General features: G+C 43.8%; 1 protein-coding gene across 1 annotated transcript; it reads left to right on the top strand.

Annotated features, from left to right (window-relative positions):
• The first annotated feature begins 949 nt into the window (after positions 1–949).
• On the top strand, positions 950–6111 carry LOC123189963 (probable metal-nicotianamine transporter YSL9). The gene is made up of 8 exons (XM_044602501.1): positions 950–1460; positions 1726–2155; positions 2254–2426; positions 4077–4174; positions 4254–4388; positions 4492–4681; positions 4766–4880; positions 4960–6111. Exons 2-8 carry the CDS (start codon positions 1777–1779, stop codon positions 5880–5882), a joined length of 2013 nt encoding a protein of 670 aa, XP_044458436.1. The 5' UTR covers positions 950–1460; positions 1726–1776; the 3' UTR covers positions 5883–6111.
• The last annotated feature ends 12545 nt before the right edge of the window (positions 6112–18656 follow it).

The following is an 18656-nucleotide window of genomic DNA, read 5'->3' on the forward strand; positions in this document are numbered from 1 at the left end:
CCGGGATTTGTTGGATCTGCCCCTTTAGGTCTTTTTATATTGGTATAGATGTTTATTGTCCTTAAGAAAATGTAAAACATCTATTTGAAAAAGTATTACCGTGTATTCAGAAAAGTATTGTAAACTTGTATTTAAAAAAAATTATCTAATGTATTTGAAAAATGTCGAAAGTGTATTAGAAAATATTACACATGTGTGCTAAAATTGTGCATTGGGCACTGAGAATAATTAGACATGTGTAAAAAAGAAAACCGGTTACCGATAAAGAAACAAAATAAAAGCAAAAAAACAAACAATATGAAGAAAAAACAAAAAGTATAACGAAGAAAGGAAAACCAGATAAAACCATTGGAAAAACAAAGTACAATGAATGGAAAAAAGCAGAAGAAAACCAATGAAAAACCAAAGGAAAATAAAAAGAAAAAAAACAAAGAAAAAGGAATACCAGCTAAATCCTCTCGAGGTTTAAAATAGGCCGGGATAAGAGAGTTTGGTGTGCTGATTTTAGGTACTGAGAGTTCAGAGTTTGATTTAGATTTCGCCTACAAGTTCAAGGTTTATTTTGGGCATTTCCCTAAAAAAATATGGAATAATATGAACCGTCAGACATATTTTTATACAAGTTTTTAGTCCTCGCCAAAAACAAACAAACAATAAAACACATTTGATTTAATGAAAGAGGCGCTTCCCGGACTGCTTTGGAAGCAAGCCACGCAAGGAGAGTTGCCTCCTCTCCCGAATCTCATCCTCCTACTCCCCCCGATGAGATTCGGGAGTATTTGTTATGTATCTTGATCAGGTCAGTGATCACTAGTTCGCAAAAAAAAAAGATCAGTGATCACTGATTAGTCCTTTCCGACGAGAATCCGCGTGATTTGCTGCGTATTACTCCGTCTGTTCCTCTCCCCGCTTCATTTCTTGCTTTTCGAGTCGACGTGGACTCGCGGCCTCCTCCTCCGAGCGGTGCGTGCCGGGGAGCCGTCAGCCGTGGCGACCACACGCCGAAAGTTAAGTTAACCAGCTGATTTATGCGGGGTCACCGAAGCCGACCCTTCTTTCAGCTACGCAATCGCGTCAGTTAACGATTTTTCAAGCAACCGTAGATCGATCTCGCCCGGATCTTCGTTGACCCCGCTATTTTTTTTAACTAAAAGTCTTTCCAATTTCAGCCCCTTGGTCTGGAGTTCTGATTGGACGGGGCTCGTTCCCGAGCGTTGATAATGAGATATTTTATCGACGATGCGTGCCGAGTAGGAACTCCCGTCAGTTTGCTTGTATGCATCTGCTACACAGCTCCTGCACCGTTGTTTGCACACAAGCTCTCGGCCTCACGGGGAGCACCGAGTGCTGCGGTGAGGAGCAGCACTAGATGATGGAAGGCCAAGAGGACAAGAGGCCTTCCATCATTTTCTGACGGGGGCGCTCCCAAGCTTTTTGGTCGAAGCTAGAGGGCCCGGCAGGTGAGATTTTTAATCCATGCTCTCTGTACGCGCAATTATCCATTCTAACCGAAGAATCAAGAATGTCCTCCTTGCTCCATGGATTCTGCCTTGGAATCACTCACAGCTCTCTCAAGAGCTCACTCGGAGCTAGTAGTAGTACAAGTGTAGAGCTCACTAATGATTAACGAACATCGTGCTCTGTCCGGCGGTCCGATGACTCCTCCGTCTCCCCCCGGACTCGAATCTGACGCCGCGAGAATCTGCCCCCACTATGTCTATGCAGCAGGACAGGCGGAGGAGGCCGCCGCCGCCGTCGCCGGGCGTCGAGCTCGCGATGGCGCCGCACTCGCGGGACGGCCGCAGAGTCCGTTTCGAGGAGATCCGCGAGCTCGACGGCCACGGCGACGAACCAGAGCTGGGGGCCGGGCACGCGCGGGGCCGCGTGCCGCCGTGGCGGGAGCAGCTGACGGCGCGCGGGATGGTGGCGAGCCTGGCGGTCGGCGCCATGTACAGCGTCATCGTGATGAAGCTCAACCTCACCACGGGCCTCGTCCCCACGCTCAACGTCTCCGCCGCGCTCATCGCCTTCGTCCTCCTCCGCGCCTGGACCAAGGCGCTGGCCCGCCTCGGCGTCGCCGCCCGCCCCTTCACGCGCCAGGAGAACACCGTCGTGCAGACCTGCGCCGTCGCCTGCTACGGCATCGCCGTCGGAGGTCAGTGCCGGCCACACATCGCATCTGCCAATTTGTCAAGTGGAGACCTTGGATTGAGACGCGTCCTTGGATTTTTCCCTTCCCTTCCCTTCCCACAGGTGGGTTCGGGTCCTACCTGCTCGCGCTCGACAAGAACACCTACGAGATGGCCGGGGAGGAGACGGAGGGCAACGTGCCGGGGAGCTACAAGGAGCCCGGCATTGCGTGGATGACCGGCTTCCTCCTCGCCGTCAGCTTCGTGGGGATCATCGCGCTCGTCCCTCTCAGGAAGGTCAGTAATCAGTATGCTTGTGCTCCCCACAGTCTTGCTTGCACTATTACCTTCACAAGCTTAATGATTCTGTAACACTCACTCCTCTACAAATGTTGCTTGCATACTGTCAAAGTGGTAATCAACTCCTTGTCACTATCTGTATTGCTCTTGCTTGGACAACTGAAAAATGTTGGCTCCTTCTGCTGTCCTACGCCTACGCGTGCGGCGTAAGGTCTTTTTGTCTCTGTCTTGCTATCCTTGTTTGTTTATAAGGATAAGACCAACTCACGGATTAGGCAAAGCTGACTTCGATTTAGTTAGGTGATGTAGTTTGACGTCAGTGCTAGGAGTACCATTTTCATGCTTTTTTTTCCTTCGACTTGAGGAGCTCCTCGCTCCTGATTTCATTTCTATCATTTTCATGATATCAGATTGACCGGTGATGACTTTGTTGTCCCTACTGAATGTGCCTTCTTTTTGGAGAAAAATAGCAGAAGGATTGCCTTTTCACTATAATAAGAAAGAAATGTTACAAAATATAAAAGGGCTGGGCATGTTTCTGAACTTAGACATGTTCCAACGGGATAGGCTACTAGGAGTCTAGGACCAATTGGATGCGCTGCACTCGAACTCTCTGCAGTACCCTAAGAACCCCTTGGGGAACACCTTGTGGTACGCGAGCCTCATTGACTCATTGTGCTCAAGATGTGCCGATTTTCCGCCCATACATTCCAGAGCATGTATATACAGCAGCGGTTTCTTCTCCTTTGAGGACAATTGCCGCAACATTTCGTTCTACCAGGCGTTGGTAGACAAAAAAGGGGAGAGTGGTGTGGAATGAAGCTCTCCCGACCAAAGGCACACAAGGTCCCACACAACCTTCTGGATCCTGATTTTTAATTACAGATATGAATAGTGTTCCGGTCACCGTCTTGATGGTGGATCTTGAACAACAATTTTTGGATAAATTGCGAAAGCCGGGACTTCAACTCAAGACCTTAGGCCCTGATACCATGTTAAGCTTCATGCACTAGCCAACGCAACCAAAAGTCCAAACAGATGAAAAGATCTAGGCAATCTACATATACACTTCTACAACCTCCACCTGTCACCAAAAGGGGAGAGGGCGATGCCATGAGAGACCATGATGATCCTTTGATCATGATGCACTCGCGGGCACACAACGGCATCGGCAAAAAGCCTGCCACAAGATCGGCGAACAAAGACCACACGCCGGACGGAGAGTGAGCCACCACTCCTACCACCTCCAATGGAGGAAAACCTCTCCGCCTCCGGCTGCAGCAAGTCGGATTTGACCGCGCCCATGGGCCTCCATGATTGATTCACGATCTGACGGCGCCATAGTCGTGAGTCAGCCCTATGGCATCGGTTATTATGTTTTTGAAAATTTGTTATTCTAATCTTCAGCTGCAACCCATTGAGAGCATGAATAATTTTGAAAAGAAAAAAAAATTACATAGAAGTTTTGAGTTGTCAGCTATTTTCTTTAGTCCTTGGTCATATTTGGGAAAACATATTTTTTCTTGTGAATCCTTCAAAATGAACTTGATTCCGTGTAGTCTTCTCTTGGATTACAAGAACCTCTATAAGTTTGACATCACATTTACACAGATGATTAATTTTTCTGTCGAACTTCGTAAATTTCAGATTATGATAATTGACTACAAATTAACTTATCCAAGCGGGACTGCAACAGCTGTGCTTATAAATGGATTTCATACGCCTCATGGAGATGCTATGGCAAAGTATGTTGGTTATTTCACATAACACGGGACTTGCAAATTCAAACACAATTATCTGTTTTTTAACCGGTCCTCATGTTAGGCAGCAAGTAAATGGATTCACAAAATACTTCGGAATCAGCTTCTTCTGGAGCTTCTTCCAGTGGTTTTACTCTGGTGGGGACAGTTGTGGGTTCTCGCAGTTTCCTACTTTTGGACTAACAGCTTGGAAACACACGTAACATTGTCCACTTTGCTCATTGTGATATTAAATCTTTTCTTGACTAGTAACATTTTTACCTGATTCTGTTTTTTCTTCTTCTGATTTTTTGGGGTGTCAGATTCTTCTTTGATTTCAGCCTCACATATGTTGGGGCAGGGATGATTTGTTCCCACCTTGTTAACCTGTCTCTCCTTTTTGGCGCCATTCTCTCCTGGGGTGTCATGTGGCCTCTGATCAGTGATTTGGAAGGCGACTGGTATCCAGCAAATATACCAGAAAGCAGCATGAGCAGCCTGCAAGGCTACAAGGTTTGTTTCTTTATTTTTTTTGGTTATTGTACTGTGTACATGTCTGACTATAATTCTTGTTGCTTACCTTGTCTCAATCTGCAGGCCTTCATATGCATAGCTCTCATCCTAGGAGATGGCCTGTACAATTTTGTCAAGATTATTGTCTTCACTATTAAGAATCTGATTGAAAAATCAAATCTGAAGAACACAAAGAAAGGTAAACATTCTGATAAATGCATGACATAGAGTCTTTGTGATGTATAGATAATCTGATTGGGGTTAGTGCTATTTTTTAGATGAAGACATTCCAGTGCTTGATGACCTTCATCGTAATGAAGTTTTTATGAAGGACAGTCTACCTTCATGGCTAGCTTACTCTGGCTACGTTGCATTATCAGTTGCTGCAGTAATTGTCATCCCCATGATGTTCCGCGAGATGAAGTGGTACTATGTTGTCATTGCGTACCTACTGGCTCCTGCCCTGGGTTTCTGCAACGCCTATGGCGCCGGCCTTACTGATATCAACATGGCCTACAATTATGGGAAGGTTGCCCTCTTCATTCTTGCAGCCTGGGCTGGCAAAGACTCTGGTGTGGTTGCTGGCTTAGTAGGCTGCGGTCTGGTGAAGTCGCTGGTGTCAATATCTGCTGATCTGATGCATGATTTCAAGACTGGGCATCTCACACTAACATCTCCCAGATCAATGCTGATTGCTCAGGCTATTGGCACCGCCATGGGCTGTATCATCGGGCCACTAACATTCATGCTGTTCTACAAGGCATTTGACATAGGCAACCCAGAAGGGCCCTGGAAGGCACCGTATGCTCTAATCTACCGAAACATGGCGATTCTTGGTGTGGAGGGTTTCTCTGCTCTACCCCAGCATTGCTTGCAGCTGTGCTATGGGTTCTTTGGCTTTGCAGTGGTGGCCAACCTTATGAGGGACCTCTTGCCGCCGAAGTATGGCAGGTGTGTTCCCCTACCGATGGCAATGGGGGTTCCTTTCCTCGTCGGCGCGAGCTTTGCCATCGACATGTGCGTGGGAAGCTTAGTAGTCTTCGTCTGGAACATGATGGACAGAAGTAAGGCTGCACTGATGGTGCCGGCAGTTGCATCTGGTTTGATATGTGGAGATGGGCTTTGGATCTTCCCTTCGGCCTTGCTTGCACTGGCCAAGATCAGCCCACCATTCTGCATGGCATTTAGGCCTACACACTAGGGACAGTAACAAACTACTCTATGTACAGTTAGAAGACATACATCCTGGCAAGAATGCAGTAAATAGGTTTTGCATAGCCGGGCGAGATTGTAGCATGCACATGCATTTTTTCTTCTTGTATTGATATGTTGCTGTATATAGTTTTGGCAACAAGTCACACAAGGTGTAATACTGTAAGATGTGGGAATAATCTTTCGGGGGCAGCTGATCCAATTGTTAATTGTCAGTTTCCAGCTGTTGTCGTTAAAAGTATCATCAGTACATACAAAATGAAGATAGTTCACTCAGATATATGCCAATGAAGAATCATCATTTTTTTAGAAAAAAAAAAGAGTGTTTCCCCTCCGATTTATGTTATAAGAAACCAGCACTTCCCTACAAGTTCGAATACAACAATATACAGTAGATCAGAAGGAAACAGCCTAGCATCAGAGAACCAATTCAAGGCCATTCAACATCTCCAGCCAAAACCATGGTAAAAGTAGTAGCTCACAAGGAAGAACTAACTTCATGTTTTTTTCCAACAGAAGGAGAGGCAACAGCTTGAGCCGAAGCAACCCACATGCATCGCCGCTTGATACTGCATCTTTCAGGTTTACCCATTAACATAGGGTTGAGGAGACGGCGTACAAATTACTCCCTCCGTCTTATAATATAAGACGTTTTTTAACAATACACTAGTGTCTGACGCTCCTCCTCTTTATTTTATGAGAAACTCCTCCTCCTCTAGGTCGTGCACCTCTCTGATATGGGCCTGGGCCACGTTGGTCAACAGTACATGGGCCATGGGCCCCTCATTCCAGAGTCTTCAGCAGCTCCGTCACACTAAAAGCCTCCTTGCTTGTGTTCTAAAAAAACTAAAAACCTCCTTGCCATCTCCTCGAACAATTTCCTCGTAACAGTAGACTTCATCTCGCCTTCTTAATTTGTAGTATACCAGACCGTAGACTTCATCTCGCCTTTTTAATTTGTAGTCTATCAGACCACGTATGGAGCCAATGGCTAACTAGTTTGACAATCACTACCGAATCATGAGGTTTGTTCCTTGTGGTCCATATTGACCAAAGAACAACATCAATCCGTACCAAGATCAAACACTTCGTTTCACGAGCAAAAGCATAAACCTGCACAATCAACAGCTGATCCACTTCCCTTCACTAGTAAGGATGTTTTTTGAAACGGACACTAGTAAGGACGTTGTTGTTATGAGGGGATGCTATTATGAGCCACCAGCCAAATAAATTGTTTGATACCCAAAGGAAGCATTATTTTCGCAGTTATTTTGGTGGGGAAGAGGAATCCATCCACTACAATTCTTGTAGAAAGATCTAACATTAAATTTTCCTCTTTTTTTTGCAAGACCAAGCAACATCAGTTTTCCAAGTTCTTCTCATAAAGCACATTTTCCTCTCCTCACTAAAGCAAAAATCATGCGGAATAGGGAACTGCTAATATAGTGGTGTATCCCCTATCCACCGCTCCTCCCGAAACCTCGTTCCTTTTCCCATTTCTAAGTCTCTTTTTACAACATTTGTAAAAAGAGCATCTTTCACATGTAACTCCAACACATGGAGTCACCTGCTCTGCTTTTACATGTAACACGAAGCCTAAAAAGACATCAAAAGACATCTACAAACTGGCAGAAGCCCTCCCACCGGGAAAAGCCGAGATCCACCGCATCTCCATGGCCCAAGGCCACAACAGATGAGGTGGACCTGCGACACATCCTCTTGCCACATCACCCTAGCTCCGAAACAATCTAAACGTTTCCCAACACCGACTGGAATTTCATAAAAAGACATGATATAAAAGGGAATGCTACTTAGACTCAAATTGACAGGTACCGATTTCCCTCCAATTGAAAGAAGCTCTCCTTGTCAGCATCCTAACCTGTTTCCAGTTTACTCAACTTGTTTCTAGTTCAAACTTCATCTCGTGGAATGCCAAGATAAATGGGTGATAAACCACCAACTTTACACGTGAAAAGATTACTATAAACAACGTGTTTTCCTACGGGCTACGGCTTCCCCGAAATAAAACAACTCACCCTTGTGAAAACAGACCGGTGCCAGTGGTGGAAGAAACGGTAGTTGAAGAGAGCCATCGCCGCTCATGACATCAGATGATGCCGTGAGCTATCTCTTCCTTCTTTCCCTGCTGCGTGTCACCTCGGAGCTTGGCCTGCACCGATTCCATTTGTCTTTGCTACGAATCGATCGCACTGGTTCGCTTTGCCCTCTGAAGCAAATAGTGTCATACATACATTGTGGAGCTTTCTTTCCTGGTGCAGCTCAAGGCACGGTCTGCATCAGTATCTCTCACCGCCACGATCGATCGTGGTCGTTGCTACCCATACTCTGTAGTGCTCGTATATGTGCGGTTAGGTGCCGAGCAATTTGACGGATTCGAAAGCTGCAGCAGCGATGGCGCCACTGCCCCCGCGCGGCCGTGCCTGAATCTCACGCCAAAAGAATCCAAAACAGGACCGCATGGCCATGATCCCCCGCGCACTAGTTGCCCATCTTGCGCTTATAGTCTGTCTGTCTATATGACAGCTCATTTTCTCCCGTAGGCTGGGGTAACCTAGCTACTACTACTACTACTCGCTGGCTTTCGTGGTTTGATTGACTTCACACATGCGCAGCGACGGGCAATCACGGCAAGAATCGCGGTAACCCAGCTAGCTAGCAAGCTAGATTTCCCTCACACACCATAAGAAAACAAACACCTTTGTGGCTTGACTTCGGAAGTGCGGTACGATGAGCAATCAAGTCAAGAGTTCCGTAGTTCTCAAAAAAAAAAGTCAAGAGTTCCGTAAGATGCGATGAAGCACGGGTCTCTGGTCCAAGCTGAAGCATACCGTGGTGGTACCACCTCCTATTTCCCCCGCTTAGTACTGTGCTCAACCGAAGAAATTTGGCCTCCTAATAAGCGCTTGCACAATTGGGAGACAAAGATGCAACATTATGGCATCTCTAACCGATTACCTACCTGACGTTAGAGGAGGATAATTTCAGTTATCCTCCTCTAACCGGCACCTAACCAAACCCCTATAACTGTTAGAGGAGGAAGAAGATGATGAACACTTCAAAATGGCCATTGCACGATCTTCAATGAAGATTTTCGGTGGTCGAGGAGAGGATCACAATTCAGCCATATACACATCAACCGAGATAGAGTGGAGAGCCATGCCAAGATTATGAGAGATTATTTCGACCCCAATCCAACCTATCCGGAGAAGTATTTTCACCGGCGATTTCGGATGCACACACGTTTCTTTCTTACCATTGCAAAAGCCGTGGTGAAGCATGATGATTGGTTCAAACTTTGCCATCACTCGTGCAGAGAGCTTTCGGTGTGCTTCAGAAGTGCTTTGCCATCATTCGTGGCCTTGCCTAGTATTGAAACCCCAAGACCCTATGGCAAATCATGACACGTTGCATCATCTTGCATAACATGATCACTGAAGAGAGAGACATGCCTGAGAACTTTTGGTACATCTCCAATGGAGATCCTACTAAGCCGCAACACAATGCACACAGGATACTGATATGTCTCCAATGTATCTATAATTTTTTGATTGTTCCATGTTATTATATTATCTGTTTTGGATGTTTTATATGCATTAATATGCTATTTTATATGATTTTTTGGACTAACCTATTAACCTAGAGCCCAGTGCCAGTTCCTATTTTCCTCCTTGTTTTAGAGTTTCCCGGAAAAGGAATACCAAACGGAGTCTAAACGGAATGAAACTTTCACGATAATTTTTCTTGGACCAGAAGACATCCAAAGGGCTTGGAGTGCACGTCAGGAAAGCCACGAGGCGGCCACAAGGACGATGGCGCGCCCCCACTCTTATGGGCCCCTCATGACTCCACCGACCTATTTCTTCCGTCTATATATTCTCAAATACCCCCAAAACCTTTCAGGGGAGCCACGAAACCACATTTCCACCACCGCAACCTTCTGCACCCGTGAGATCCCATCTAGGGGCCTTTTCCGGCATCCTGCCGGAGGGGGGGGGGTCGATCACGGAGGGCTTCTACATCAACACCATTTGCCTCTCTGATGAAGCGTGAGTAGTTTACCACAGACCTACGGGTCCATAGCTAGTAGTTAGATGGTTTCTTCTCTCTCTTTGATTCTCAATACCATGTTCTCCTCGATGTTCTTGGAGATCTATTCGATGTAATACTTTTTTACGGTGTGTTTGCCGAGATCCGATGAATTGTAGATTTATGATCAGCTTATCTATGAATATTATTTGAATCTCTGAATTCTTATATGCATGTTTTGATATCTTTGCAAGTCTCTTCGAACTATCGATCTGGTTTTGGCCAACTAGATTGGTTTTTCTTGCAATGGGAGAAGTGCTTAGTTTTGGGTTCAATCTTGCGGTGCTCGATCCTAGTGACAGAAGGGGAACCGACATGTATTGTATTGTTGCCATCGAGGATAACAAATGGTGTTTCATCATATTGCTTGAGTTTATCCCGCTACATCATGTCAACTTACTTAATGTGTTACTCTGTTCTTATGAACTTAATACTCTAGATGCAGGCAGGAGTCGGTCGATGTGTGGAGTAATAGTAGTAGATGCAGAATCATTTCGGTCTACTTGATACAGACGTGATGCCTATATTCATGATCATTCCCTTAGATATCGTCATAACTTTGCGCTTTTCTATCAATTGCTCGGCAGTAATTTGTTCACCCACCGTAATGTTTTCTATCTTGAGAGAAGCCTCTAGTGAAACCTATGGCCTCCGGGTCTATTTTCCATCATATAAGTTTCCGATCTACAATTTTAGTTTCCTATTTACTTCCTTTGCAATCTTTTACTTTCCCTTCCATAAACCAAAAATACCAAAAATATTACTTTACCGTTTATCCATCTATATCACATCTCACTTTGCAAATAACCGTGAAGGGATTGCCAACCCCTTTGTCGCGTTGGGTGCAAGTAGGTGTTTTTGTGTGCAGGTATTAAGTGGCTTGTTGCGTTGTCTCCTACTGGATTGATACCTTTGTTCTCAAAAGCCGAGGGAAATACTTACTCTATTTGCTGCATCACCCTTTCCTCTTCAAGGGAAAAACCAACGCAAGCTCAAGATGTAGCAGGAAGAATTTTTGGTACCATTGCCGGGAAGATCTACGCCAAGCCGAAACATACCAAGTACCCATCATAAACTCTCATCCCTACATTATTTGCCATTCGCCTCTCGTTTTCCTATCCCCCACTTTTAAACGATTTTCGAAAAGATTTGCCCTTTTCTTTCGCCCTTCTCCCGTTCGATCTTGTGTTACCATGTGCCTTCTTTTTTGCTTGCATCTTCGCTTGCTAAAAGTTTATGGATCCTCATCCACTTGCTAATCTTTTTAAGAGATCCAATTATGTTGAACCTATTGCTAGTGATTTGAGTGCACTAGATTATCTTTATGAAGTTTTGCTTGAAATTCGTCAATCTGAAAATTATGATGAAGTGTTGAAAGAAGAAATTTATGAAGTGATTCACGATACCTCCTTGAATGAAAATCATGATTGCAATGATATTATTATAAATTCTATTAATGTCAGTTGTGTTAATGATATGCAAAACCCTAAGCTTGGGGGTGCTAGTTTTGCTATGTCCATTAATTGTTGCAATGATCATGATTGTGGTAATTCTTCTTACAATCTTGAAAATTTATTTAAGCCCCATGATGAATATGAGATTGATAATAATGTTTGCTAAAATACTGAAAGTGGTTTGGAAGAGTGTCAACTTTGGATAATGTTCAATCTTATGAAGTTTTTGATAAAAGTGGGTTTGGAGAGGTCATGACTTTATTTTATGATAATCCCACTATTTCAGAAGAGTGTCAACTTTGCATGCATGTGGATTATGAAGAGAATATTTTATGTGATAGTTATATTGTTGAATTTGATTATGATCCCACATGTAATTATTATGACAGAGGAAAATATGGTTGTAGAAATTTCCATGTTACAAAATTACCTCTCGTTATGTTGAGATTGCTATTGTTTCTTTCTTCTTCCTTGCATATGGTAGTTTTTGCTTGTCTTGATAATTTGTTTGCTTATAAAATCCCTATGCATAGGAAGCATGTTAGACTAAACTTGTTTGTCGCATGTTTTATGATGCTCTCTTTGTGTTTCATTGCTATCTTTTATGTGAGCATCATTAAAATTATCAATGCCTAGCTAAAAGGCTTTAAAGAAAAGCGCTTGTTGGGAGACAACCCAATATATTCCCTTCCTGTTTTGCAATAAATATTTCATCTAGCCTCTGGTTAGATGTGGTTTTGTGTTTAATTTAGTGTATGTGCGAAGTAAGACCTTTGGGATAACTTACGGTAATAGTTGATTTAATCTTACTGAAAAACAGAAACTTTTGCACCCAGGAGATTAGTTTTGATTTTTAACAGAAGCGCGATAAAATACTGATTATTTTTTTAGAGGATTTATAAATAAATTGCCTAGGACTTCCTAATTTCTCAGGATTTGTGGAGTTACAAAAGTATTCGAAATCTCCAGATTGCTACAGACTATTCTATTTTTGACAGATTCTGTTTTTCGCGTGTTGTTTGCTTATTTTGATGAATCTATGGCTAGTATCGGGGGGGGGGGGTATGAACCATGTAAAAGTTGGAATAAAATAGATATTACACCAATATAAATAAAGAATGAGTTCACAACAGTACCAAAAGTGGTGATTTATTTTCTTATACTAACGGAGCTTACGAGATTTTCTGTTGAAGTTTTGTGTTGTAAAGTTTTCAAATTTTGGGTAAGGATTTGATGGACAATGGAATAAGAAGTGGCAAGAGACTAAGCTTGGGGATGCCCAAGGCACCCCAAGGTAATATTCAAGGATGCCAAGAGCCTAAGCTTGGGGATTCCCCGGGAAGGCATCCCCTCTTTCGTCTTCGTCTATCGGTAACTTTACTTGAGGCTATCTTTTTATTCACCACATGATATGTGTTTTGCTTGGAGCGTCTTGTATGATTTGAGTCTTTGCATTTTAGTTTGCCACAATCATTCTTGTTGTACACACCTTTTGAGAGAGAGATGCATGAATCGTGATTTATTAGAATACTCTATGTGCTTCACTTATATCTTTTGAGCTAGGCAAATTTGCTCTAGTGCTTCGCTTATACCTTTTTAGAGCACGGCAGTGGTTTTATTTTATAGAAAATTTTGACCTCTCGCACTTCACTTATATTATTTTGAGAGTCTTTAAAACAGCATGGTAATTTGCTTTGGTTATAAAATTAGTCCTAATATGATAGGCATCCAAGAGGGATATAATAAAAACTTTCATATAAAGTGCATTGAATACTATGAGAAGTTTGATTCCTTATGATTGTTTTGGTATATGAAGATGGTGATATTAGAGTCATGCTAGTGAGTAGTTGTGAATTTGAGAAATACTTGTGTTAAGGTTTGTGAGTCCCTGATACGTCTCCAACGTATCTATAATTTTTGATTGTTCCATGCTGTTATATTATCAATCTTGGATGTTTTATAATAATTTTATAGTAATTTTATATCATTTTTTGATACTAACCTATTGACATAGTGCCAAGTGCCAATTGTTGTTTTCTGCATGTTTTTTTACATCGCAGGAAATCAATACCAAACGGAGTCCAAATTCAACGAAACTTTACGGAGATTTTTTTTGGACCAGAAGACACCTAATGGGCTAAGGTGGCGCCTGGGGGTGCTCCGAGGAGAGCACAACCCACCAGAGCGCAGTTGGGCCTCCGTTTGGTATTGCCTTGGTGGGTTGTGCCCACCTCGGGTGCCCCCCGGACCGCCTCTTTGCTCTATAAATACCCCAACATTCCAGAAACCCTAGGGGTGTCGATAAAATCAATTCCAGCCGCTGCAGAGTCCAGAACCACCAGATCCAATCTAGACACCATCTCGGATGGGGTTCACCACCTCCATTGGTGCCTCTCCGATGATGCATGAGTAGTTCTTTGTAGACCTTCGGGTCCGTGGTTAGTAGCTAGATGGCTTCCTCTCTCTCGCTGAATTCTCAATACAATGGTCTCCTGGAGATCCATATGATGTAACTCTTTTTGTGGTGTGTTTGTTGGGATCGATGAACTTTCAGTTTATGATTAGATCTATCTTTTTATATCCATGAAAGTATTTGAGTTTCTTTGATCTCTTTTATGCATGATTGTTTATAGCCTCGTATTTCTTCTCCGATATTTGGGTTTTGTTTGGCCAACTTGATCTATTTATCTTGCAATGGGAAGAGGTGCTTTGTAGTGGGTTCTATCTTACGGTGCTTGATCCCAGTGATAGAAGGGGAACCGACACGTATGTATCGTTGCTACTAAGGATAAAATGATGGGGTCTGTCTCTACATAGATAGATCTTGTCTACATCATGTCATCGTTTTTATTGCATTTCTTCGCTTCTCCATGAACTTAATACACTAGATGCATGCTGGATAGCGGTCGATGTGTGGAGTAATAGTAGTAGATGCAGGCAGGAGTCGGTCTACTAATCTTGGACGTGATGCCTATGTAATGATCATTGCCTGGATATCTTCATGATTATTTGAAGTTCTATCAATTGCCCAACAGTAATTTGTTCACCCACCGTTTGCTATTTTTCTCGAGAGAAGCCACTAGTGAAACCTACGGCCCCCGGGTCTCTTTCACATATTATTTGCCTTTGCGATCTATTTTCCTTTGCTTTTATTTTCAGATCTATTAAATCAAAAATACTTGATACGTCTCCAACGTATCTATAATTTTTTATTGTTCCATGTTGTCATTTTATTAATCTTGGATGTTTTATAATCGTTTTATAGTCATTTTATGTCATTTTTTGGTACTAACCAATTGACATAGTGCCAATGCCAGTTCCTGTTTTTCCGTGTTTTTTACATGGCAGAAAATCAATATCAAACGGAGTCCAAATGCCACGAAATTTTACGAAGATTTTTTATGGACCAGAAGGAACATGTTGGGCCATGGTTGCGCCTGGGGGGAGTCCCGAGGAGGGGACAACCCACCTCGGGTGCCCCCGGACCGCCTCTTTGCTCTATAAATACCCCAAAAATACCAGAACCCTAGGGGAGTCGACGAAATATTCATCCAGCCGCCGCAGAATCCAGAACCACCAGTTCCAATCTAGACACCATCTCGGATGGGGTTCACCACCTCCATTGGTGCCTCTCCGATGATGCGTGAGTAGTTCTTTGTAGACCTTCAGGTCTGTAGTTAGTAGCTAGATGGCTTCATCTCTCTCCCTTGATTCTCAATACAATGGTCTCTTGGAGATCCATATTGAAGGAAATATGCCCTAGAGGCGGTAATAAAGTTGTTATTTATATTTCCTTATATCATGATAAATGTTTATTACTCATGCTAGAATTGTATTAACCGGAAACTTAGTACATGTGTGAATACATAGACAAACAGAGTGTCCCTAGTATGCTTCTACTTGACTAGCTTGTTAATCAAACATGGTTAAGTTTCCTAGCCATAGACATGTGTTGTCATTTGATGAATGGGGTCACATCATTATAGAATGATGTGATGGAAAAGAGCCATCCGTTAGCTTAGCACTATGATCGTTTAGTTTATTGTTATTGCTTTCTTCATGACTTATATATGTTCCTATGACTATGAGATTATGCAACTGCCGAGTACCGAAGGAACACTTAGTGTGCTATCAAACGTCAGAAGTAACTGGGTGATTGTAAAGATGCTCTACAGGTGTCTCCGATGGTGTTTGTTGAGTTGGCATAGATCGAGATTAGGATTTTTCACTCCAATTGTCGAAGAGGTATCTGTGGGCCCTCTCGGTAATGCACATCACTATAAGCCTTGCAAGCAATGTGACTAATGAGTTAGTTGCGGGATGATGCATTACGGAACGAGTAAAGAGACTTGCCGATAACGAGATTGAACTAGGTATGATGATACCGACGATCGAATCTCGGTCAAGTAACATATCGATGACAAAGGGAACAACGTATGTTGTTATGCGGTTTGACCAATAAAGATCTTCGTAGAATAAGTAGGAACCAATATGAGCATCCAGGTTCCGCTATTGGTTATTGACCGGAGATGAGTCTCGCTCATGTCTACATAGTTCTCGAACCCGTAGGGTCCGCACGCTTAACGTTCGGTGATGATCGGTATTATGAGTTTATGTATTTTGATGTACCGAAGGTAGTTCGGAGTCCCGGGTATGATCACGGACATGACGAGGAGTCTCGGAATGTTCGAGACATAAAGATCGATATATTGGATGCCTATGTTTGTACATAGGAACGGTTCCGGGTGAGTTCGGGCATATACCGGAGTACCGGGAGGTTACCGGAACCCCCGAGAAGTATATAGGCCTTATTGGGCCATAGTGGGAGAGAGGAGAAGGGAGCCTAGGAGGGGGAGCGCCTCCCCCCATTCCCAATCCGAATTGGGTGGCCCCCCCTTTCCTTCCCCCTCTCTCCCCCTTCCTTCCTCCCCTAATCCAACTAGGGAAAGGGGGGATCCTACTCCCGGTAGGAGTAGGACTCCCCTTGGGCGCGCCATAGAGAGGCCGGCCCTCCCCTCCTCCACTCCTTTATATACGGGGAAGGGGGGCACCCCATAGACACAAAAGGTTATTGTTTAGCCGTGTGCGGTGCCCCCCTCCATAGATTTCCACCTCTGTCATATCATTGTAGAGCTTAGGCGAAGCCGTGTGTCGGTTACTTCATCATCACCGTCAACACGCCGTCGTGCTGATGAAACTCTCCCTCAATCTCAGTTAGATCTAGAGTTCGTGGGACGTCACCGAGCTAAACGTGTGCAGATCATGGAGGTGTCGTACCTTCGGTGCTAGGATCGATCGGATCGTGAAGACGTACGACTACATCAACCACGTTGTCATAACGCTTCCGCTTACGGTCTACGAGGGTACGTGGACAACATTCTTCCCCTCTCGTTGCTATGCATCACCTAGATAGATCTTGCGTGTGGAATTTTTTTGAAATTATTGCGTTCCCCAACAGTGATATCAGAGCCATGTCTATGCGTAGATGTTATATGCACGAGTAGAACACAAAGGAGTTGCGAGCGTGGGTATATACATATTGCTTGCCGTCACTAGTTGTTTCTTGATTCGGCGGTATTACTGGATGAAGCGGCCTGGACCGACATTACATGACCGCGTTCATGAGACTGGTTCTACCGACGTGCTTTGCACATAGGTGGCTGGCGGGTGTCAGTTTCTCCAACTTTAGTATATGAGCAGCGGAAAGTAAAGCATGCAATTTGCAAGAAAGTAAAGGGATGGGATTGGAGTGTGCAAACGCAATTGGAGACATGGAGATTTTCGGCATGGTTCCGATAGGTGGTGCTATCGTACATCCACATTGATGGAGACTTCAACCCACGAAGGGTAAGGGTTGCCCGAGTCCATGAAGGGCTCCACCCATGAAGGGTCCACGAAGAAGCAACCTTGTCTATACCACCATGGTTGTCGCCCATGAAGGACTTGCCACACTAGGGTAGATCTTCACGAAGTAGGCGATCTCCTTGCCCGTACAAACTCCTTGGTTAAACTTGACAATCTTGACGGAGGCTCCCAAGTGACACCTAACCAATCAAGGAGACACCACTCTCCAAAAGGTAATAGACGGTGTATTGATTATGAACTCCTTGCTCTTGTGCTTCAAATGATAGTCTCCCCAATACTCAACTCTCTCTCACAGGTTTGGATTTGGTGGAAAGATGATTTGAGTGGAAAGCAAGTTGGAGAAGGCTAGAGATCAAGATTTATGTGGTTGGAGTGGATTATCTTGACCTCAACACATGAGTAGCTGGTTCTCTCTCAGAAAATGTATGCTTGAAGTGTAGGCATGTTCTGATGGCTCTCCTCACAAATGAAGAGCAGGTGGAGGGGCATATATAGCCTCCACACACAATTTACCAAACTCGATGGGACCGAATCAGAAAACTCGGTCAGACCGATTTAGTTCAAAATGTGACCGTTAGGAATTTCGGTGGGACCGATATGATCAAATCGGTGGGACCGATGTGCTAGGGTTAGGGTAATACCTGGTCTCGGTTTGATAGATTACGCAAACTCGGTGAGACTGATTTTGGTAATAAGCAAAACAGAGAGTTGGTCAAGCAAACTCGGTGGGACCGATTGCATATCTCGGTGGGACCAAAATTATTGCAATAGGTAACAGAGAGTTTGCAAGCCCATCTCGGTAAGACCGAGATCCCATCGGTGAGACCGAATTGATTAGGGTTTGTGGCAGTGGCTGTGTCAACTGAACTCGGTGGCACCGGATGGAAAATTTTGGTGGGGCCGAGTTTGACTTTTGGTTTGGGACATATGTGGATATGGGAAAGTGGTTGGGGGTCTTGGAGCATATCACTAAGCATTTTGAGGAAGCAATCCATTAAGCAACACCTCATCCCCTTTTAATAGTATTGGCTTTCCTATGGACTTAATGTGATCTTGGATCACTAAAAGTAAAATGTAGAGTCTTGACCATTTTGAGCTTGAACCAATCCTTTGTCCTTAGCATCTTGAAAGGGTTCCATATCCTCTTGTCCATGCCACTCCATCTGTTGAACTTGTCTGAAATATACTAGATGAAAACATTAGTCCAACAAGAGATATGTTGTAATTAATTACCAAAACCACCCAGGGGGCACTTGTGCTTTCAATCTCCCCCTTTTTGGTAATTGATGACAACATACATGATACGTCTCCAACGTATCTATAATTTTTGATTGCTT

This window comes from Triticum aestivum, chromosome 2A, assembly GCF_018294505.1.
Source record: "Triticum aestivum cultivar Chinese Spring chromosome 2A, IWGSC CS RefSeq v2.1, whole genome shotgun sequence".
Taxonomy (NCBI): domain Eukaryota; kingdom Viridiplantae; phylum Streptophyta; class Magnoliopsida; order Poales; family Poaceae; genus Triticum; species Triticum aestivum.